We start from the raw sequence: 24,382 nt of genomic DNA, 5'->3' as shown, positions 1-24,382 counted from the left end.
AACAGAAATTTTGCATCTCTCCACGATTCCTTTCTCCTCATGTCATTCCCCATCTCATCTTACCATTGATAACCATTCCATTGTGATTTCCACCAAGGCATATAACCTAGGTGTTATATTTGACTCTGACCTCTCAATGAAATGACCTCACCATATCTCATCTGTGGTAAAAAAATAACCTCTTTCTATAAACTTCACCTCTTGAAATGTCTAAAACCTCTGCTATTTTACAATGACTTTCGCCTAACTCTCCAAGCACTGATACTTACTGGTCTTGATTATTGAAATCCCTTACTTTTAGGCTTACCTGATTCTTCTTTTTGTCCTCCACAGTTAGGGGTAGATTTTAAAAGGTGCGCGCGGGCGTACACGTGCGCGTGCTACCCGGCACGTGCACATGTTTGCCCGATTTTATAACATGTGCACGCAGGCATGCACATTTTATAAAATCGGGGTTGGCGCGCACAAGGGGGTGCACAATTCTGCACCATGTGCGCACCGAGCCGCGCTCCCTTCCCCTGTTCCCTTCCCCCTAGCCTGACCTTCCCATCCCTAGCCCTACTCTAACCCCCCCTGACTTTCGTTTTACCTTTTGCGTCTGCCTCTGGGCAGGCACAAGTTACGCATGCTGGCAGCCTGCCGGCATGCAATCCTCCGACACAGCAGCAATATTCACTATGTAAGAAGACTCTGGCCCTGCCCCCGCTCCATCCCCACCCACAGACCGCCCCTTTAGTAAAGCCCCGGGACTTACAAGCGTCCCGGGGCTTTAAGCTGATCACCGGGCCTTTTTTAAATAGGCCCGGCATGTGTAACCCCCCTCTACGCGTGGAAGTCCACTGGATTTACGCGCATAGAGCTTTGAAAATCCAGCCCTTAATATAGAACTCTACAGCCCAAATTCTCACTGGATCAAGAATTAGAGACCATATTACTCCTGTTTTCTACTCTCTACATTGGCATCCCATTTTCTTACGCATACACTATAAAAATTATTTGCCTCTTTCACAACTTAATTTACAATCCCTCAGCTATCTGGCAATGTGCCCTCTTCCAGCTTTACCAACCCTCAAGACAGTTATGCTCCACAAACATGTCTCTTTTTGTAGTCTCCACTGTATGTCTAGCCAGATTTGACCTTACTAGATGTCGTGCTTTTTCTGTTGCCATCCACTCCCTATGGAACTCCTTACCTGATCACCTCAGACTTCTTACTAACATCAAGGACTTCAAGAAACAGTCAAAGACTTACCTATTTACCATTGCCTATAAACAACCTCCATAAACCAACCCTACCCATTTTCTTCGACCCCTCTCCTTTTTCCCTTGTCCCTTCCCCTTCTTTCTATTTCCCATCAAATTTCTAAGCTTTTAATTATTTTTAGCCTATGTTTATTTATACTAGGCTGTGACTTATTATGTATGTTAATATGTAAACCGCTTAGACTTACCCTTCATTTATTAAGTAGTATATAAGAGTTTTAAAGTAAATAAATAAATAAACAAACAAACAAATAAATAATTAGAGTCAATAAAGACTTATCATTGAACGTACGACCTGCATACAACTGCCCAAGGATTATGACCATATGCCACACTACCCTTTTGGCCTAAGTTAATGAACAGAAAGTTGAGGTGCTTGCAACAGTCTTTTTCTTTCATCTTTTCCTTCATGATGGAACAGCAGTTTCCCTTGATTTTACTGTCAACATCCATGCCTTTCTGGGATAAGAGAATCATCTGCTATATAGTTTTAGCATCAAGTTTGCTTTCTGCTTTTCTCAAGCTCAGAAAATGCTGGCATTGTATCCCTTTACTCGTTACAAGGCGCAGAATCATATATTTTTCTCCACACTAGGGTACAATATACCAAGCACCACATATGCAATATAAAAGCATGTAAGATATACATGCCATCTCCTAGGAGACTAAAAAAGGGCCATGTTAGTATTGCTCCCCAGACTGCCAGGGACTGCTATGCTTATTCTTTCTAAATAAAATGCCCATAATTAAAATGAATAACCCCAGAATACTTTCTAAACATAAGCATTTGATATAGAGGTCTGAATACATTTTATACTAAGGCTGTATCTATCTTTCAGTTCACTATAAAGCTCATGGCCATCACTGTTCCGCATTCATCAATGTAGAAAATTAAAATCTGGAAAGCTGCTCCCAGAAAGCAGAAAATATCTCTTTTCTTAAATATGACCATGCTACTCAACTGACATAGCTGAGACATAAAGTTGTCCAAGATTTGTAGTTAATTTCACAGGTACATCAATGAACCCAAATTTAAAATTCTTAGGCAAGTCATGAGATTTTCATTTGATCTTTGATTGCAATAGTGGGACATCCATGGAAAGCAACAGATTTAATTTGATTTTTGAACAGATAAAAATTACAGTATTTATTATGTAAAAACTGTATAACACCGTACAAGCTCTTTCACATAGGAGCAATGTTCCGACTCTCACCGAACCTGTAATCAAAGGCTGGGCATAGGCAAAAGGAGGGGCTTGCTCAAAGTCACACAACCAGGTGTGAGGAGATGAAATGAACTGGAATCTCTAGTCTGAGCCTTCTATGTTACACTACTAGCCAAGAAGGATTTATTACAAGCAATCAGATTAATGAGAAAAATAAGTAATGCCATGGAACACTTTCATGTACAGCATTTTACCAGCAGGGGGACTCTACAGTAAGGATTCACATTATTTCTCACATCACAGCTGAATATTGTTTCCATTTAGCTTCAATATGACATAATAAAGCATATGGGAAAGAAAGAATTTTCAAAACAATGACTCATATTTGGTGACTCAAAATATCTATTTCTAGCATCATAACCAATAACTCACATTATTATGTGTCGGTTGCTATATTTATTTATATTGATGCAATGAACTTTCATGGACTGTATTTTGTGAAGGCAGAAAAAGAATTTGTAATAGACACTACATTCTTACCGTCTACTTTCTTTGTTTCATTCTGAAGACTGGGCTGCTCTTTGAGATCTATCTTCTTACTATTATCATCTTTCAATTCACCTAAAACAGAAGAAGCAAATAAACTATTTTTATTACAAGTCTTACAGGAAATGGAACATTAATAGGTAAAAATAGAACTCGCTTAAAAATGGGAAAAAAATCCTTTATTACCTAAGGAAAAACTGGCATTTACATGGGTTATAATCATATGCATTGTTAAAGACAATAGTAATATAACAGTCCTGTCTGCAGGATGAAAATCCTGCATCTGCAAGCCAAAGATTAAAGAGATGAGATGAAGCAGCAGCAGAAGGGATCCTATGAGGAAGGAAGCATCCTGAAAACTCTTTCTCAAGTTGGCTGGTATTGATTTCCCAAGCCAGTAGGTAGCACTCTGCCACCTATTTTACAGAATGACAAGATACAGCAGTAGATATATCTGGATGAGTATCATAACTGATATTTGGACTTGATTTATAGATTACAGTAGAAAATGATGGCTCCAAGGATTTTGAAAGTGACTATCAGTGGAGGAAAAATGCCTCACTTTCATGATTTGGCATACATGGCTTCTGGCCCATGAGATGTTTTTAAAATGTCACACCGGTACTACAGCACAAGCTTCTGGTGTCCTAGGCCCATGCAGATTGTAAAGCAGAGCTGCTTACCTGTAACAGGTGTTCTCCAAGGACAGCAAGATGTTAGTCCTCACATAAGGGTGACATCATCAGATGGAGCCCGGCAAGGAAAACTTTTGTCAAAGTTTCTAGAACTTTGACTAGGCACACTGAGTATGCCCAGCATGCCACTATCCATGAGTCCACATAGGGTCCCTCTTCAGTCTTGTAATATAGAATTACAAAAAAATAAAATAACAAACTGAACAGAAACCTAACTCCATGGGGTGGCTGGCAAGTTTCCTGAGGACTAACATCCTGCTGTCCTAGGAGAACACCTGTTACAGGTAAGCAATTTTGCTTTCTCCTAAGACAAGCAGGATGGAAGTCCTCACATATGGGTCAATCCCAAGCTACAGGCTGCTCCCAAACAACAATAGAACCATGGACAAAACAACACTGGTGCTGATCTAAAAGAGGGTATCAGCTTGAACCTGAACAATGGGTCTGAGGCAGGAAGAGTTGGGTTTCACAGCTGAAAAAGATTCCAGAGGACGGATTGGCCGAAATTGTGTCAACTGGCCTTCCCTGACCAGACAGTAATGCGAGGCAAAGGTGTGGAGGGAACTCCATGTCGCAGCCCTGAAGATTTCATCCACAGCGACTGCTCCCAAGTGGGCCACTGAAGCTGCCATGGCTCTAAAAGAATGAGCCCTGACATGGCCCCCAAGCTACAGTCCAGCCTGTGCATAGCAGAAAGAAATAGAGATGTGAATCGGAATTGGAATCTTCGGTTCCAGTTCCGATTCAAATCTTATAATTTTTATCATCCGGCCCAATTGGTTTTTTGTTTATCGGCTGCGCCCGATCCGATAAACAAAAAACCCACCCCGCCCCTTTAAAACTGACCCCTTAGCCTCCCCCCCCCCCCCCCCCCCCCCCCCCAAAATGTTTTAAAATTGCCTGGTGGTCCAGTGGGAGCGCGGGGAGCTATCTCCCGCTCTCGGGCCGTTGGCTGCGCTAATAAAAATGGCGCCGATGGCCCTTTGCCCTTACCATGTGACAGGGTATCCGTGCCATTGGCCGGCCCCTGTCACATGGTAGGAGCACTGGATGGCCGGTGCCATCTTTAAAAATTGTGCGGGCATGATTAACCTGATTAACGATTTTTCACGATAAATCGGCCATACGCCGGCACCATTTTGCAATACGGGAATACGGCCGGCGCCATTTTGCAATACGGCCCTAATGCATGAGGTCGCTCCCGAACCCCTGCTGGACTTTTGGCAAGTCTTGTGGGGGTCAGGAGGCCCCCCCAAGCTGGCCAAAAGTCCCTGGGGGTCCGGCGGGGGTCCGGGAGCGATCTCCTGCGCTCGTGACGTCGGGGGACAGGAACCAAAATAGCGCCGGCGCTACCTTTGCCCTGTCATATGACAGGGCAAAGGTAGCGCCGGCGCCATTTCTATTAATGCAGCCGTGGCCCGAGAGTGGAAGATCACACCGGGACCCCTCCACTGGACCCCAGGTAATTTAAAACATTTTGGGGGGGTTCGGGAGGGTGGGGGGATTTATTTTAAAGGGTCGGGGTGGGTTTTAGGGTTGTTTTAGTGTGCCGGTTTTCCCGTCCTCCCCCAATTTACGATTAAAAAAAAAAAAAAACACAAACCGCGACGATAAGTTTCCCTCCCCCCCAGCCAAAATCGATCGTTAAGACGATCGATCACACGATTCACATCTCTACCTAACAACATGCAACTACAGCATAGATTATTTTTCTCTATATGCATCACCTTGAACTTATCCACATTAAATTTCTTCTACCATTTGGATGCCCAATCTTCCAGTCTCTCAGGGTCCTCCTGCAATTTATCACAATCCACTCGTGATTTAACTACTCTGAATAATTTTGTATCATCTGCAAATTTTTTTACTTCACTTGTCGTATTCCTTTCCAGATCATTTATAAATATATTGAAAAACACTGGTCCAAGTACAGAGGCATTCCACTGTTTATCCTTTTCCACTGAGAAAATTGACCATTTAACCCTACTCTCTGTTTCCTGTCTATTAACCAGTTTGTAATCCACGAAAAGACACCACCTCCTATCCCATGACTTTTTTGTTTCCTTAGAAGCCTCTCATGAGGAACTTTGTCAAACGCCTTCTGAAAATCCAAATACACTACATTTACCGGTTCACCTTTATCTACATGTTTGTTATCCCTTCAAAAAATGTAGCAGATTTCTTAGGCAAGACTTGCCTTGGGTAAATCCAAGCTGACTGTGTTCCACTAAATCATAATTTACTATATCCTCTGTGATTTTGATCTTTAGAATAATTTCCACTATTTTTCCCAGCACTGAAGTCAGGCTAACCGGTCTCTAGTTTCTCAGATCGCCCCTGGAGCCCTTTTTAAATATTGGGGTTAAATTGGCCACCCTCCAGTCTTCAGGTACAATGGATGATTTTAATGTTCTGAATGCATTGGTTATCCGCAGACAGACTAAAGTGAAGAAAAGCACATCTTTGCCAGCATTCTCAGTTTATTCTATAATAGTTCTTTTGTATTTGTGCAAATGTAGTCAGTTATCGGTGAATACACACACACACACACACATACATATATATATATATATGTATGTGTGTGTGTGTGTGTGTGTGTGTGTTTATGTATGACAGACATTTATGCACCCACTGAAAGAGATTTCCCTAGAAAGATAGAGATTTAGCCTGCGCTACCGAAATTGGGGCGGAGTCGGTCCCGGAAGAGGAGGAGTCGGGGCTTCACCGGCGCCGACTCTGCGAAGACACCGCAGACGACAAAAAGGTAAGGGCCTTTTCGCATCCTACTTCGCGCCCAATAGCTACACCTTCTATGGTGGCACTATTGGGTGTGAAACCGGCAGCGATCGCACCGCGGCGGTGTGATCACTGCCGGCTAGCGCAGGACCGCCCCCCCGCTTCGACCCCCGCCCCCCATTAGCACAGTTTTCTAAAGTATTACATGCCTGCGATACTTTAGAAAATGAGGCCCTTAGTTTGTACCACTAGGAAACCACTAACTCTTCTTGATAAGCTGGCATGATGTTTGCTAAGCATTGAAGTGAACTCAGTCTGTGACCTTGAGTGTGCGTGACAGTCACACTCATTCAGTATTAGAGTGGTACTGGTAGGTGCTGGTACAGTATTAATAAAGTTTATTATGATATCAAAATACCCAGTAGCAAATTCCATTTCCATTATGCCCTTGTTAAGAAAGAGGAGAGAATGGAATTTCAACAAGGAGAACAGGGATAGAGGACTGGGTGTTGCTGCAGAGCCACTCAGCCTGTAGGTAGTTTATCGGCATTGGTTTTCCTTACTGGCAGATGGCCACCACGAAAACCAACGCCGATAGACTCTGCGTCGGTTTTCCTTACCAGCAAAGGGTAGTCCCGAAAACCGATGTCGGTCTGAGTGTCAATTTTTATTTTTTTTTTTACTTTTGTTTCTTTTATTTTTCATCCTACTTAATATCACAATGATATTAAGAAGGAGGCAGTACAGAAAAGCAGTGTTTTCTGCTTTTCTGTACTTTTTTTTGATGCGCACAGGTATTAATGTCTGCTCCAGGCAGGCGTTAATAGTTGACAGTTAAATGTGCGTCTGAGATGCACATTTCTTTTTTGCATCAGAAGTGAATGCCTAATAGCTCATTCACATATATTTGCATGTGATGAGTGCTATTAGATTGACCACTAAATAACTTTATTAATATTTTTGGGATGACATCGATTTGTGGAATATGGTCTTTTTCTGCCTTGCTGGATGATGGATTGAGATGAACTCCAGAAATGGAAAAACCCCAAAGGGCCTTGAAAGACTGCCTCTTTCCCACCTGTGCAAGAAGAACCCTGTGCAGGCTCAGGATCTTCCCTGTGCCCAGGTAGACCTTGGAGTAGGTACCACACATATATCATTCTGTACACAGATTCACTTAGAGTCCAGCTAAAATCAGAAGTCTTGAAAATATCTCGAGATAGAGAGGAATATGGAAAACAAAAAAAAAAGCCCATGTTCAAAATGCAAAAGGCTTTATTCCTGTGTGGTCTTTGATGATAAGTTAGAGAAAAACAGGTAATAGTTTTTCAATTAAGACCAGCTGACTGAAAACACAAGACCTGAAAGTAGCAGGAGCATTGTGAGAGGCAATGTGAGTAGGCAAATATGGACCAAATGAAAATGAAAATTCCTCTCTTACTTAACATTTTAACTAGAATTTAATCTAACCAGGGACCGAGAACGGAGAGCTATTTAACAATTGAAATCAAAATATAAACGGATACTGATAATGGGGCCGATGCAATACAGTGCACTCACACGAGCGCACTGTTTAACCCGCTGTCAGATGTGGGTTAAATAGGCACTAATCCACCCCCTAATGCAATAGGTGGATTAGCACCTATTTAACACGCATCCGAAGTAGAGTGAATGAGTTAGCGCTCATCACATGCAAATACATGCGAATGAGGCTATTATTCATTCACTCCACATTCAAAAAAATAAATGTACGTCTCAGACACACATTTATCGCTCAGATATTAACGCCTGCCTGGAACTGGCGTTAATAGCTGAGCACACGTAGAAGAAGTACAGAAAAGCAGAAAAAACTGCTTTTTGGTACTTCTTCAATAAAAAAAAACAAACCTCGGCAGACCGCCGAGTTATTAAGACCGATGCCGGTAAACTCGGCGTCCGTTTTCATCTGTTTTCATTACTGGCAGACGGTCGTTTATGAAAACGGACACAGAGTTTACCGGCATCGGTCTTCATAACCGGCAGCTGCCGCGGGGTCGCGTTAGCAAGGAGACGCTAAGGTCGCACAAGCAACCTTAGCGCCTCCTTGCTAGCACAACCCCCTAATTTGCATATTGCATGGCACCCCCCCCCCCATGCGTCCTGCTTTCCACAAAATTTATTGCATCGGCCCCAGTGTTTGAAAATTCCAGGAAGACTCACCATTGTGCACAAGTGGCTTGTCCTCTGCCTGATCTTGACCAGAATCTGTCACTTTCTCCTTTCTAAATTTGTTCTCTCCTTGTGAGTCTTCATGTCTGTTTAAGTTGGGTAGCCGCGTACTATTGAGACCAGATTTGCTAGATTCTGTATTTTTGTTTTCTCCAGAATTTGGTTCTTTGCTAGTCTCTAGTTTGGTTGCTGTGGCTTCCTCGGTTTGCTTTTTTTCTTCTGATGCTTCAGTTTTGGAGCCCTCTTCTCCTTGATTTGCATTTTCTTCTGCTTCTCTTTTAGCTTTTTCTTCACTTTCTATTACCAACATAAAAAAAAGACAAAGAAATTAAAATAAAAAATAATAAGAAAACCTGATATTGCATTGCCGAGAATACAATTATTTTTATGAATTCCAGAGTATTAGTGAAACAGAAAGACGAACTGGTCTTTCTATCAAGAGCTATGTATATCTTTAGCTTTATATAACAACATTTTGTTCTAAAGTGACCTACATAATAAAGGCTACAATGTAGATAGTCAAAGGTTTTGAGCAAGTAACTTTTGGAGTTACCCACACAAAAAGTAAGATTTGTATACTTTCCCTCCCCACTCCAACTGCATAAATCTTGGGTGCACAACTCATTGTGAGTCCCAGTTTTGAATCTGTCCAAAGTACACTATTTGTATGCATAAAGGGGGCACAAGGAGATTTATGCTAATATTTTATAAACTGTGTGGTGGGAGCCACACAATTTAAAAAATGCCAGATATTTATGCCCCAAAAATACATGCACATGCAAAGCAGAAACACACAAAATTTCCCTACCCATTTTAGAAAAATACAGAGATAATAACCCACTATTAAACATGGAGACAGGTATTTTGGAAAGTATACACATATTCCGCTTATGAAAAATGCTCACTTGTGCATGTACTTGGAATCATCAGTTTACCAATATGTCCATTAGTTCACCCAGACCTTCACCTTGACCAGTTCACCTAGACGTCCAACCCAAAAACTACAGTCAAAAGACAAGTGCAATTTCAATTACGCAAGTCAATTAGTCAGTATAAAATTGTATGGACACATTTGGTAATGTATGTGCATACTTCTGAACCCCACCCTGGAATGCCCCTAAACCAGCCCTGTTCTGTGTGAACCTGCAAATACATGCATACTCCTGCAGTTTATAAAATAGTATATTTCTGCATACATGATACTTATGTGCATAGATGCTAATTTTACTTGTGTGACCCCTGCTTATCCCTTTGAAACTTACTTCCAGTGTGTACAAAATGGGGCATCAATGGAAGTGTTCCAGGGGCGGTGCTATACTTTATCTGGTGAGTGCACATATTGAGCAATGAGCACTCTCCAGCTAAAGTTATATACATAAGTCTGGTCAGTTATTCCTCTTCAATTATACCTGAACACAACAAGACTGAGTGACCTACTCACAAAAGGTTCAATAGGATAACATGGGCACATTAAGGTTAAGGCAGCTGCATTAAGCTTTATGTTGGCACTAATATGGATGAAATTAGGCTCATCTTGGGTTAAGCAAAAGTCCCTAATCGCTGCCTTAGTAGTGGTTATTGACTGTTGCCTCTTGTCTATTTGCCAGTAATTGGCTGTGGTACTTTCCTCCCCTACCTGTGTACTCCTCCTTCACCCTCTCCCCACTCCATACCCTTCCTCCCTCCCCCTCCCCCTCCTCCTTATCCTGTCTTCCAGGCTCCACCATCCTGCACTTGGCCTTTCTGTTGGTCCTCTGCACCCACCTCTGTAGCCTGTCCCTGGTCACTACTCAGCTGCTCTTGCTATGTACTTCCTGCCTACACCTGTGTGGTAGGTCCTGATCACTCATTCTTTCTCCTCTTGTGGCATCTGCCCTTCCCTCCCTGACTCCTCTCCTCCCAGCCCTCTTGTTTATGCTCTCTGCCCAGACACGCACCTAAACAGTCTCTTTGCTAGCACATGTCTTCTATATGCCCATTTAGCCGCTGTCTAGTACTTTCCTTTCACACACCAGTTCATGACCAGATTCTTTCACACTCTAAAACAAAAACAAGGACTGACAGGAACAGACTACAGAAGCTAGCCCCCAAGATTTCACAAACCCAGAAAGACAACAGACAAAAGGTCAGGGAAGCAGTTAAGACACAGCTAGGATGGCCAACATGGACTACCCAAATAGGAGGACACTTTCCTCCAAAAATTGAAGACAAAATGAAGAACAAACATTTGCATTGAATTTGCATATACAATTATCAGAAATTTATTTGAATATGCAAATAGTAAGCAAAGATGCAACATTACAAATTATTACTTTAATTTAAATAGAAATACAAGTCACCCTATTGAAGAAAACTCTGACCAAGAAATGCAGATTATAGCATATTTAGAATTCATGTACAATAACTCCTTCCCAAAGAGCTTGCCATCTGTGTGGATTCTTTACCCCATCTCATCAGGGCTGGTGGAAGCACTAGGCAAGCTAGGCCTGGGACTAGGGCACCGACCATTAGGGGGCGCAGCCGCCCCTTGCGAGCTAATACGGCAGGGTGAGGTGTCCGCTTCAGGTGGCCCTGAAGGACAGCCCCTACTCCAGTAGCAGAGGCATCTACCTCAAGGAGGCCTCTAGAAATGCTGCCTTAAACTGAGCAAAGCCCCAAGTGGCTTTTTCGGGTCAGTTCTTGGTGTCTGAGCCGTTTTTGGTAAGGGATGTGAGCAGTGCCACTAGAATAGAATAATGAAAGATGAATTGCCAATAATAATTCTTAAAGCCTAGAAAACTTTGCAAGGCTTTAAGACCTACAGGCTGGGGCCATTCTTGAATAGCCTTCACTTTTCTGGGGTCCATCCAAAGTCCATGATGTGCTATGATGTATCTCAAGAATGGTGGCTATTGGCAAGTTGGTACAGGAGGTGTCAGCAGGAGGTCCTCTTCAAATATTAACCCCTGAAGATGACTCTAAAAAACAAGGCCTTCTTCCCCACTGGGTTCTAAAATAAAGGGGTCTAAAACCCATCCATTCTTGGCTCCCAAAGATATGAAGGGAAAGCAGGGGTTTATACAATTTTAAAATAAACTTTAATAACATTTAAAAAATGTAGTTTCAAATAATAATTTTGTATTTATTCTGCAAAAAATGTCAAAAATGGCAAGTAAGTATTAGTTTTTTATTTGTAGTTAAAACATATATAGGAGTGAATTTTCAAAAATGGGATTTTGCATGTAAAAATAGTAGTAATTACGAGCATAAGTAATATGTTCATGCATCAATGATATTTTATAAATGTCGAGTGTGCACGCATACTTTCAGTTTCATGCTTACATTTTACTAGGAAGAAAACTGGTGGCCTAACGGGCCCTTTGGGGTGAGGATCTGAAGTACATGCAGTAGTTGCTATTTTGTAAGAGATATACATGGATACATTACCAAAATTCTTCATATGCTTTTACACTGCTAATTGACTTATGCAAGTCACATCATCAATGACTGTTGTCTTCAGTTTTGGGGTTTTAATTGTGGATGACCTGGTGGGATTCAGGATGAAATACTAGAGGCTCTAGGTCAAATGGAGAAGGACTGGGTGAACTGGTGGAGATATCAGTGAACTGGTGATTCCAAATACACATGCAAGTGCATCAAAAGGGTATACATACATACTTAGAATATACCTGCCTCTGGGTTTACTTCTGGGAGTTTATTTGCATATTAAAGGTGAATTTTAAAAGCCTGATGCATGCAAAAACCAGGAGATACATGAATATGTCAGGCCAGAGATTTAAAAGGTGCCCGAGCACATGCGTACCTCTCGCTGTGGGCACAACATTTTTTTTCCAAAAAAGGGGCGGGGCATTGGCATGGTCTGGGTGAGGCATGGGCATTCTTGGCTTTCACATTGAAAACAGTGCGTAAATACTTATGTGTACAAGCGCGCGCCAGCGTTCACTACTGCAAAACTTTACTTCTGCTATGGATGACGTGTAAGTCATAAAACAAAAAACGTTATACAGATCAGTGGAGTTTTAAGGATCGGAGCTAACAGGGGGTAAAAAGGGCTATTAAAGTAGGGGGGGTTGGAAGTCCTATCCCTTTCCTAGGCAAACTGGAAACAAACTGGGAAAATGGGCAATTGCATCGGCGCACGTGTCTATTAAAATCTCCCCACTTGCACTAAAATTGGGAGATAAATTTAAACTATATTACCAGTAACACTCTCCTAAACAAGCTGCTACAAATTTCCCAATCATCCACCCTTATCAGAAAGAAAAACTTCCAGGTGAGCAGGATCTAAAAATACAAACTTATTCTTCTGAAATATAATCAAACATTTGCAAGGGAATTTGAGAAAGAAAGTGGCCCCTAAGGCCATCACTCTCTGTCTCAAACTTAGAAACTGCTTCCTCCTGACTTGAGTATTCCTAGATACATAGGGGAAAACTTGAAGTTTCTGGTCACAAAAACAAAAATCTTTATTCTTAAAATACATTTGAAGGACTACATTTTTATCTTGCTCTAAACTAAAAACAACTATTAGAGTAGCTCTAGTTTGTACATCATCAACAGATGCCTCTAAAAAAGATGTTAAATTAGGGCTTTCTGCCTGCAAGATATCCATCTCACCTTCAGAACCATGATCACTTTTCTTAAACCTAGAATCATAATACATTTTTGAAATTAACATTTCTTTATCACTAGGAATGCACAGAATTTCCTACACATATTTTTAAATAACTCCTGAGCTGATAGTAATCTAGATATTGGGAAATTCAAGATTCGCAGATTTTTACACCTCATAACATTTTCTAGCCCTTCAAGTTGCTTGTATATAATTAACGTATCTTTAATAAAGGAAGATCCAACAGTTTGAACAGATGTAATCTGAGACGTTAAGGACCTAGCCAATAGTTCTAATTGTGTAAGCCGATTGCCATGGTCCTCAAGTATTTTCCTAGTCTCTGTGGCAAAATTGGTGGATTGGGATATTGAATGAGACAACAACTTCTCCATTTTAGTAACAGCTCTCCATACGTCAGCTCATTGTCGAGCTTATTGTCAGGCTCAACTGTTTCAGTGCCTGATTCCAAGAACTGAGTGTTGGTAGGTGACGATAAGCTACATTCAGAATCTAAAATATTAACCTCAGCTTGTATGGCTGTAAGCTCACTCCATCAATAGATGGTAAAAAAGATATCAAATCCACTGGGTTAGGATTATTAATTGGTGAACTAGCACCAATAAGTCCAGAGGGAGAATGAGAGGACTGGTTATGGCCAGGACTAGTAGAAGCCCCTGACGAAAAGGAAATATCAGGAAAAGGTTCTTTCGTAACTTGACTCACCCTTTGAGCAAGCAGAGTGTCCATCAGTCCCTTTACAGCCCTTGCAGCATCACTAGGTATTGTGCTTGTTCTGGCTTCCAGTCTTTTCTCTGCAGTTTCATTTTTTTGTGCACACAGAGCAGTCTCGGTTGTAGTGTACAGCAAGGCACTGTACTGTGTGTCTGTGTGTGTAGTTTTCCAACAACACATATTGGTACAGCGGTGTTCTTTTACTCCAAATCCCCAGTAGGCATCTGGAGTTTAATTTTTTTTTGTGCACATACAGCAGTCTCAGTTGTAGTGTACAGCAAGGCACTGAACTGTGTGTCTGTGTGTGTGTGTAGTTTTCCACCAACACATATTGGTACAGTGGTGTTCTTTTACTCCAAATCCCCAGTAAGTCTCTGGAGTTTAAATTTTTTTTGTGCACATACAGCAGTCTCATTGTAATAGAGTAACATGGTTCGCCATAAAATCCAAAGTGCTGGCAATGCTTTTTAAATGAAAAATTTCAAAGGATTTTCTGCAGGTAAAAAGCTTTTCAGCTGTGTAAATCACTTGCCTAAAAGTTGCCCAGTCTGCAGATAACATTATGCATCTAGTTCTATTAGGTATGTACTGTTAACCCATATTATAATGGAAACTATCTCGGGGTGAGGTAAGATTTTGGGAGAATGCTATATGTGAGTTTTGGATTTTCAAAACTATGAGCCTAACATTCAACCCTAACCATAATAAAACATTCACACTCTTAAGTGTAATGATAGGTGTAATGATAGATACAAAACTGACAATGACTGATCATATATCCGAACTTGTAAAAAAATCTTTCTTCAAAATATATATGATAAAGAAACTCAAACCACTCCTTCTTCCGAACGACTTTCGACTGATTACCCAGGCATTAATTTTATCTTCTCTAGACTACTGTAATTCTCTCTATCTTGGTTTACCACAAGCAACTATACGACCTTTACAATTGATACAAAACGCAGCCGCTTGCATGTTATATAATACACCCCGGTCAGAACAGATTACCCCTGTTTTACAACATCTGCATTGGCTACCAATCTCATATCGTATCACTTACAAAATCCTGACTACAATACATAATCTACTCTATAATACTAATTCCATCTGGCTATGCTCATTACTACGAATTTACAGACCCTCTAGACAGCTCCGTTCCCTTGATAAGTGCATTCTAGAAGTACCTACAGTAAAATCCGTAAGTTTAGCACTAACCCGTAAACGAGCATTCTCTGTTGCCAGTCCACTACTGTGGAATTCACTGCCTGAACATATCCGTCTGACAGCTAGCCGTATAGAATTTAAGAAACTGCTAAAAACTTATCTCTTCACTCAAGCATACAACATATATTAAGTCTACTACATCACATGACCTTGGTATTTTAATTGATCATTTTATGAATTTTAATGTGTTTGTATATGATTCTATGATCTGTTTGTTAATGTGTAATATTGCTTGTGTATGTACCAATATGTAAACCGCCTAGACCAGTGATGGCTAACCTTTTGAGCTCAGTGTGTCAAAATTCATTAAAAAACCGAGCATAACTCGGGTGGTGTGTCACTTCTAGAAAAATCCATAATTTTGTGATATTTGTAGCTCTAATCAACAAAGTTATAATTTTAATATATATACTGTATTTATTAATAAAGCAAAAACAAATAATTCTTTACCTTACCTGCTTAGTGACTTTTTTGTTGCTGAATTTCATTGGCTAAATCTTCAATTGAAGGTTGGTATTTCGTACACTTCAAGTCCAAGCAAGCGTTACAAACTTCATCTGTCAGTCTGTTTCTTTTATTGGCTCCCATTCATGTTCACAACACTCCCTCCCCATCTCCCAAGCATGCACACATTCATTCTCACACACACAGACCCCCAGGCAGGCACCCATGCATTCACACACATACACCCCCAGGCAGAGTCCCATTCATACACATTCACACACTAAAGGTAAACCCCCCCCTCTCTTTCTTTTGCCAGCAACCTCAGAACCTCTCTCATTCCTCTGCTGCCACTGTCACTGATGCCGCGTGGCTATTGCGGAGGTGCCGATTGCTGCTACTGACACTGAAGTCCATTCTGCTGCCTCCTCTGTGCAGGCCCCGTGGGCTTCCACTTTCTCCATGCTGATCTTGTACATTGTGAGATCCATTGAGAAAGTGCTATTCTTGCACATTCCCAAAGAGTACATGTGCCAATCACTAAAAAGTACATTTTTTTTTTTTTTTTTTGCCTTTGCTGTCTGATCTTAGTTTTCTAATTGGTTGGTCACAGGCTTTTTTTTCACCTTCCCTTTCTTATTTTTTTGCCAATTCCTTTTATATTGTCTTTTTTTCTGTTTCTTTTTTCTCCATCTTCTTCCCTCAAACACACAGTCAGGTTCTCATTCTCACATGCATTTCTCTTTCTCACACACACAGGCTCTCACTGGCACATGCTTTCTCTCATACAATCATTCATACACACAGGCTCTCACTGGCACATGCTCTCTCTCATACAATCATTCATACACACAGGCTCTCACTGGCACATGCTCTCTCTCGTACAATCATTCATATACACAGGCTCTCACTGGCACATGCTCTCTCTCATACAATCATTCATACACACAGGCTCTCACTGGCACATGCTCTCTCTCATACAATCATTCATACACACAGGCTCTCACTGGCACATGCTCTCTCTCATACAATCATTCATACACACAGGCTCTCACTGGCACATGCTTTCTCTCATACAATCATTCATACACACAGGCTCTCACTGGCACATGCTCTCTCTCGTACAATCATTCATACACACAGGCTCTCACTGGCACATGCTTTCTCTCGTACAATCATTCATATACACAGGCTCTCACTGGCACATGCTCTCTCTCATACAATCATTCATACACACAGGCTCTCACTGGCACATGCTCTCTCTCATACAATCATTCATACACACAGGCTCTCACTGGCACATGCTTTCTCTCATACAATCATTCATATACACAGGCTCTCACTGGCACATGCTCTCTCTCTCATACAATCATTCATACACACAGGCTCTCACTGGCACATGCTCTCTCTCTCTCACACACTCTCACACACACACACACACACACATGCTGTCTCTGCAAACATTCAGGTCCTCTCTCTCAACTCACCTCATACACGCACTCTACGGGCCCTCAGCCTCTCTCTCACCTCTGGGCCTCCTCTTCGCGGGTCGCCGCAGGATGGGCTCTGCAGCGGCCCTGATCTTCTCGGGCCGCGGCAGCCCTGCTACCGGGCCTCTTCCTCTTCTTGGGCCGCTGCGACTTGGGATTCGTAGCGACCCGCGGCGGCTCCTCCTCTTCTGCACGCGCTGATTCGCTTCCTCCTTCCTGCCCATGCGGCTCCGGCAACGTTTACTTCCGGGGCCGCACAGGCAGGAAGGAGGAGCATCATCGCTGCGACGCATGAGCCTCCCTGCGCCCGGGGGCATTGGTGGAGGGTAGGGGGAAACTAAAAAACACATTTAAAGGCTTGGTGCAGCTGAAAAAGAAAAGGTTCGGCGCAGCCGATAAAAAAAAAAAAAAAAATCCTGATAGTCCTCGAAACGCTGCGCGTGTCAGCCAAAACGGCTCGGCGTGTCACCTCTGACACGCGTGTCATAGGTTAGCCATCACTGGCCTAGACGGATAGTCCTCTACCCATTGCGCGGTATATAAGAATCGTAAATAAATAAATAAATACATAAATAAGTGGCCATGTGGAGATGAATGCTAGTATTTTATAAAGTGTGTGGTGGGAGTTCCACAGTTTATCCAATACTGTGCATTTCTGCTCTGAAAGTGAAACTGCATATGTTTCAGAAAGCGCAGGCATATGTTTCAGAATGCATGAACACTTCCAATGCAAGAAAATGTATATTTTCTCTACCCATTTTTATAAACATATGCATGTATATTTTACGTGCAAAATAATCGTGACATTGAACAAACTCCCAGAATTAAATGTGGAGTCAGGTATTTAATAAAGTATGAGGTAGAGCTTAAAAGGCCAGCGCATGCATTAATTAAGGGATGTGTGAATAAGTCGAGCTCGCGCATGCCGAATGGATTTTAAAAGCCACCCAGATCCGCGCGTATCTCCTGTAGCACCGCACAACTCCAAAGATTTTTTAAAAAGGGGCGGGGTGTGGACATGGTATGAGCAGGTCATGGGCGTTTTGAGGTGTGAACCAGAGATGTGCACATAAATACTTACACGTCCCAGTGTGCACCACGGTGCCCTACCACATAACTTTATTTCTGCTATGGATGATGTGTAAGTTAAAAAATAAAGAAAACGAGGCAGATCTGTGGGGTTTTAAAGGTCAGGCTAACTGGGGGGTGTCAAGCTATTAAAGTAGGGGGAGTTTGGAGGACCTCTCTCTTAACTGGGTGAACTGGGTATGAACTAGTAAAAGTGGTAATGATGTCGGCACGCACCCTTTTAAAATCTCCCGATTTATGCAGTAGAAGCAGGACTTGCGTGCACAAGCACATGCCCACTTAAAATTCAGCGCACGTGTGCATGGCCAGGCTATTTTATAAAATGCGCTCATGTGCGTGCGTGTTATGAAATGGTTGCATCCCTAGGCGCAGGCCGACGGATGTACACAAATGTGCGCCTGCACGCCGGTTTGAAAGTTACCATCTGTGCACGAATACTGTATTGAAATTACTTATTGGTATGCATATTTGGAATCACCAGTTCGCTGATACCTTCACTGGTTCACTCAGTCCCTCTCAAGTTCACCTAGACCCTCTAGCACTTCACCCTGAAGCCCCACCAGTTTTCCCAGATGTCCTACCCAAAAACTTCAGACAAAAGACAAGTCCAATTTCACTTATATAAGTCAATGAGCAGGTGTAAAAGTATAGGAAGAAGTTTGGTAATGTATACGCATATAGGGCCGGATTTTAAATGCCCTGTGCGCGTAAATCCGGCTGGATTTACGCGCGCAGGGCCCTCGCGCGCCTATTTTGCATAGGCCGCCGGCGCACGCACAGCCCCTGGACGCGCGTAAGTTCCGGGGCTTCGTAAAAGGGGTGGGGAGGGGGCGTGTCCGGGGGCATGTCCAGGGTCAGGGGGCGGTTCAGGGCGGGACCGGGGGCATGGCACCAGCCCGGGGGCGTGGTCGAGGCCTCCGGACCAGCCCCCGGGTTGGGTGATGGCATGCCAGCAGCCCGCTGGCGCGCGCAGATTTATGTCTGCTTTCAGCAGGCGTAAATCTGCCAACAAAAGGTAGGGGGGAGTTTAGATAGGGCCCGGGGGGTGGGTTAGGTAGGGGAAGGGAGGGGAAGGTGCGGGGGGGTGGAAAGAAAGTTCCCTCTGAGGCCGCTCCGATTTCGGAGCGGCCTCAGAGGGAACAGGCAGCGCGCGCTGGGCTTGGTGCGCGCAGGTTGTACAAATGTGCACCCCCTTGCGCGTGCCGACCCCGGATTTTATAAGATACGCACGGCTACGCGCGTATCTTATAAAATCCAGCGTACTTTTGTTCGCGCCTGGTGCGTGAAGAAAAGTACGCGCTCGCGCAAAATTATAAAATCTACCCCATATCTCTTAACAAAATAGCAACTATTGAACACTCCCTGGAACACCCCTATACCATGCCTTTGCTCCTGGTAAAATGTACATGCAAAACAAAATACGTGCATATTCTCGGCGTTTATAAAATAGCACATATGCACGTACATGCTACTAATGCGCATAGATGCTACTTTTATGTGTGGAACCCCTTTAAAAATTCACTCCTTTATGTGGTTTTAATTGGAAAAAGTATCAGCAGAAGAAGCAGGTGCATCTCTGCAAGTACTTTTGCCTCGGGGCAATTTTCTCAGTAAAATCACTCATGTATTTTTCTTTTAAAAATTGGTGTGAAGACTAAGGAGCTGACCCACCTCGGATAAAGCAGGGCAGGGGGGCGGGATGCCACAACCGGGGAAGGTGCTCCACCTCTGGAGCAAGGGAGGGAAGGGGGCAGAGGCTGAGAGGCAGGCTGGAAAGCACAATTTAAAGCAGGGCCGGCCTGCCCACCATTCTTTTCTTTTGGCTGTTTTTCCGGGGTAAGACTCCACATTTTTTATCCTTCCACCTCCTCCCTTATTGCGGCCTTCCTAATTCCTGTCCAGCTACTGCGCTGGGGGCTTTCGGCCACTTCTCTGGACTTCTGCCTCTGGTTGCGCTGGATCAGATAGGGGTGCATATAGTCCTAGGGTTGGGGAACTGGTGATGGCCTTTGGGCTCTTCCTCCAGACTTCAGGAGGAAACTGTGTGGTGCCTTGCAGGCTCAATAAATAAACCAGCAGTCAACAGCTCTCAAGCTCCTTCCAGCCTGACCTGCTTCTTTTCATGACTGCTGGCTTCTGAAGTGCGTTTTGTGTACCGGCTAGGGAGCCCCCCCTCCACCCTTTTTTCCGGGGCTGCTGTGGCTGTTATTGATGCTGCTGCAGGTGCCAGGATAGCAATCCAGCAAAGGCAGGGGACCCCCTTTTGTGCAGCCTGCATGTAGGCTGCAGGAGGTGGGATCAGCCTGTGCCGTTGGGTCCAGGTGCCAGCAGATAGGTGGAGGGGCTTGTTGGAAGCAACAGGGCTGAACCATTTGCTGGCAGTCTTGTGAAACATCTCCCGATGGCGGCAAAACTTGGTGCAATCCAAATATCTAGGCAGCATTCACCCTCGGTGGAAGGGGACCTTCTGCCCGATCGAAGTTCCAGGGAGCTAAGAGGAGTGAAGCCCCTTGGCATCAGTGTCCTTTCGGGGAGTGACGCACTTTGTGTTTGCCATTGTGGGCCCTGTTTCTCCCATCAGGTCATGCTGCAGCTGTTTTGAAGGGAGTGACTGTGGCCCACCCGGTCTAGTGGCAACAGGGAGCGGGAGGTTTGTACACTTTTCTTCCTGCAACTGAGAGTGATTTGGAGCAGAGTTGAGAGCATTCACCAGGGCAGCTATGGCTACAGTGGGGGGGGGGGCTGCGGGGGGGGGGGGGGGGAGTGCACTGCTGGCCCTAGCACATGAGGCCTTCTACCTCCATTGGCATGATTGCCGCTAGGCTTGCGGCAGGTCTGGTGGGGCCACTCCCGGTGAGGGGAAGCAAGATTGTTCCACATGTTAGATGGGAGAGGGGATTTTGGCAGTTTTTGGCATCTGTGGTAGTGTGTCCGGCATACAATCTGCTCCCCTTCTGAGCAACGGCGGAAAATAGCAGGCAAAAACTAGGCAGGGGAAGGATGTCTCCCTACGATTTTGGGTAGGTGGTGTCTTCTCCATCCCCTGCTTCCCCTCACCCCAGCCTTTTAGAACATAATACTTTCTCGGCAGCCTGCCATAACCTCTGCTGGGGGCTATGCTTTCTCAAGTGGTTTCCTAGGACTAGGGATGGCTGGGAGGCAATATGGCTGTTGGATTCACTCAGTGATGGTTCCGGAGCCCAGCAGCCTCCTTGAGACATGGTAGCCCTGTGGCTTAACAGAACTCAAGGCAGAGTGTTTTACCTGCATTTGAGGTGGAAACCTTAATTTCCTTTCTTGTTCAAATGCCTGGGTGGAAATTCTCGCTATTTTGAAAAAGAACTGACTTCCGGGGGTAGGCAGGAGCCTGACTCGACGGTGTTACTAGCAGCCAATAGGAGCGGATTTCGTCATCAGGAGGGGTCGGAAGAAAACTTCTTAATCTGCCCTTTTACAGCGCGCAGTCGCCGAGGCGCACCGCACGGCTCTGACTGGCTCCGACTGGATCCAACTGGGTCCTTCAGTGTATACTGAAATATTTGAGTTGTACAACGGTTATCCACCCAGGTAGGCAAAGAAAAGTTTACTATTGAAATCTTCCCTACCCTCCACTAGAGAAGTACTGTCGAAATTGTAGGTACAATTCAGTCACCTCTGTATATAGTTCTTTTATTGCCTTAAATATAAATGCCCCATACTAAGCGGAAGGCTAAAATAAAGCCAGCCGCCAGTACACCGACTTTAGAGCTAGGACAGAGGACTGTGGCTGATTGGCTGAGTTCCCCACAGATTATTCCTGTAGAGGGGGCCGCTGTAGGGACAGAAATGGAGCTAAATATGTCCTTACTGGCTGATAAAATCTCTTTGAGTCCAGGAGCTCCAGACATTCCAACACCTCCTGGTAAAGAAGGGGTAATATCCCCTAGCTTACCAGAAAACCCCCAGGATTTGTTAGAGAATCTGGAAGAAATGAGTGAAATTTTACATAAAAAGATTGCACTGGAAGAAATAAACCTCCCTTCAATAGGTATTATACAAGAAACCGAAGGAAGTAACTCTATGACATCTTTGAATGTCCCCCAAGGAGGTGGTGAAACAGACAAAGGGGAAAAATATTCAAGAAATTATTGTAAGGCCAACATCTATTACAATGGATATGTTGTGGAATGTTCTGACAAAACTGGATACTTCTATTAAAAAATCTTACCATAGCAGTTAATGAAATGAATAAAACAGTTAAAAGTAATTCAGAAGCCTTGATTAATTTGCAAAAACAGAACAATATAATTGAACAACGTCTGTCGCAGGTGGAGAAAATTCAAGTGCAACAAATCAAGGCTGAAACTGAAATACAAAAGAAAATAGAAAATACTGAGAATTATTCCCGTGTTTTAAATTTAAGAGTCATCAATTTTCCTGTTATTAGTAAGATTTTACCTATAGAACTGTTCAGGATATATGCTATAAAAATCTTGAATATACCAGAACAAAGCATGCCAACAATTGTCAGGGCATTCTACATAAGTAATACTGTTAAGATGAAGGAACAAATTCAATCTGAAAAAGATGGTAAGACGAGATAATGTTGAATCTTCAATAGCATTATCAGATTTTTTAGAAAAATCTCAAGATGAGGTAACAGTTGAAAAAACAGGTACTATGTTGGTAACATTTGCTTTCATCTTCATTTTCCGTAATAGATTAAAACTTTTTATGGGAATAAAATATGGATTTATCCTGATTTAGTTAAAGTTACACAAACCAGGAGGAAGCAGTTACTTGAGTTAAGACCAAAAATAATTGAGAGGGGAGGTCAGTTTGTTCTCCGGTATCCATGCAAATGTGCAATTAAATTGAATGGACAAAATTACCAATTCACAGAACCAGAACATCTTAAAACACTTCATGGTGATTGAGGGAATGTTAGAAAAGGGAAAAAGGGGGATAGTAACTTACATTTTCTATAATTAAATTCAATGAAATATTGCTCATAAGTTTAAGTACTTCTCTAGGTTTTTACCTTTAATACAGATGAATGTATAAAAAGCGAATTTCTTTATATATTCCTGTTAATCTGTGATTTGGATAATGCATCTATCTGTAAAATCTAGATGACAATGTAATTCTTGTATTACATGTTAAAATTATAAATAAAGAATTAAAAAAAAAAACCCCAAAAAACCAGAACTCAAGGCAATTCAGGTTCAGGCCCAGAGAAAGAACATGACTGATGCTTGCAACATAGCCCTGCCCTTCTCCACGGAGAAAGGAATGGTGTTCTGCGGTCCCTCCCTCCAATGCCTACTTGAGTGCCCCCCCCCCCCCCCCACACCCGTCGAGCAGGAAGGTGGTATGCCCTGGTGAGCATGGGGTCGCATTTGGAAGCCTTCTTTTATTTTGGTTGGCAGCACTGGGGATGTTACAGGTCTCAGTATGCATGGCCTGGGGTGTCTTAGGAGCCAGTATGGGAGTTGTTGCTGCACTTGCAGCTCAGCCATCTGCAGCAAAGTTAGGCCTTTCTCCCTCAGCAAACCCATTCTCCAGAAGCAAGGGCACCAGTTGCGACAGCATGGGTGTGCATTGGCCAGGTACATGTTAGGTTGGGGATGTTGTTCTCAGATGTACCCCTTGTTTTTCCTCTGTGCTAGCAGTGGGGCTGCCAGGCTCTGCTGGGGGCTCTGACTTGGGCAGTGATGACTCGAGTACTGTAGTTTCTGTCTCCATACTGGAGAGAATATTTATATTAGAGGCTGCATGTCTGGTAGAATCTTGTGTTGAGCTTGTGCCACAGCTCAGCCTCTCCCAATGCTTTCACCTGCTTGAGGGTAGACCATCCCACCCCACCCACTTTTTGTTGCTAGCCTGTGCTGCCAGGATGGGTGAAGCCCTTGGGATAGGCCGCTATGTGTTGTGTAGCAAAAGAACAGCCATGCTGTATATGGCAAAAGGGCAGACTTTTCTGTCTGCAGCAGCCTTCAGTCCCACCTCCTGGATGTCTCCAGATACCTAGTTAGAATATAGCTTGAGTTAGGGCACAGAGATATGGCCGCGGCTGGCCATTTCAGAGCCATTGATTAGAGGGAGTGCTGGTAAGGTTAGTCATGGGTAACAGCAGCCATTATGGGGGAGGTCACCATTGGGTTCCATGTAAGCCATGTTGGGGCAGCCCTAGTGAGATCT

General features: G+C 43.3%; 1 protein-coding gene across 6 annotated transcripts in view; it reads right to left on the bottom strand.

The window, feature by feature from the left end:
* Positions 1-24,382, bottom strand: part of PDE1C (phosphodiesterase 1C) — a 1,569,255-nt gene that overhangs the window by 164,520 nt on the left and 1,380,353 nt on the right. For all 6 annotated transcript variants that reach the window (XM_029589797.1, XM_029589798.1, XM_029589801.1 and 3 more), the window contains 2 exons: positions 8,606-8,911; positions 2,970-3,050 (listed from right to left, as the gene is read on the bottom strand). In XM_029589797.1, the coding sequence (XP_029445657.1) occupies positions 2,970-3,050; positions 8,606-8,911 (387 nt within the window). The remainder of the gene's footprint in view (positions 1-2,969; positions 3,051-8,605; positions 8,912-24,382) is intronic.

This window comes from Rhinatrema bivittatum, chromosome 2 (genome assembly GCF_901001135.1).
Source record: "Rhinatrema bivittatum chromosome 2, aRhiBiv1.1, whole genome shotgun sequence".
Classification (NCBI taxonomy): domain Eukaryota; kingdom Metazoa; phylum Chordata; class Amphibia; order Gymnophiona; family Rhinatrematidae; genus Rhinatrema; species Rhinatrema bivittatum.
The sequence above is the reverse complement of the archived record's forward strand: the minus strand, read 5'-3'. Positions and strand labels throughout refer to the sequence as shown.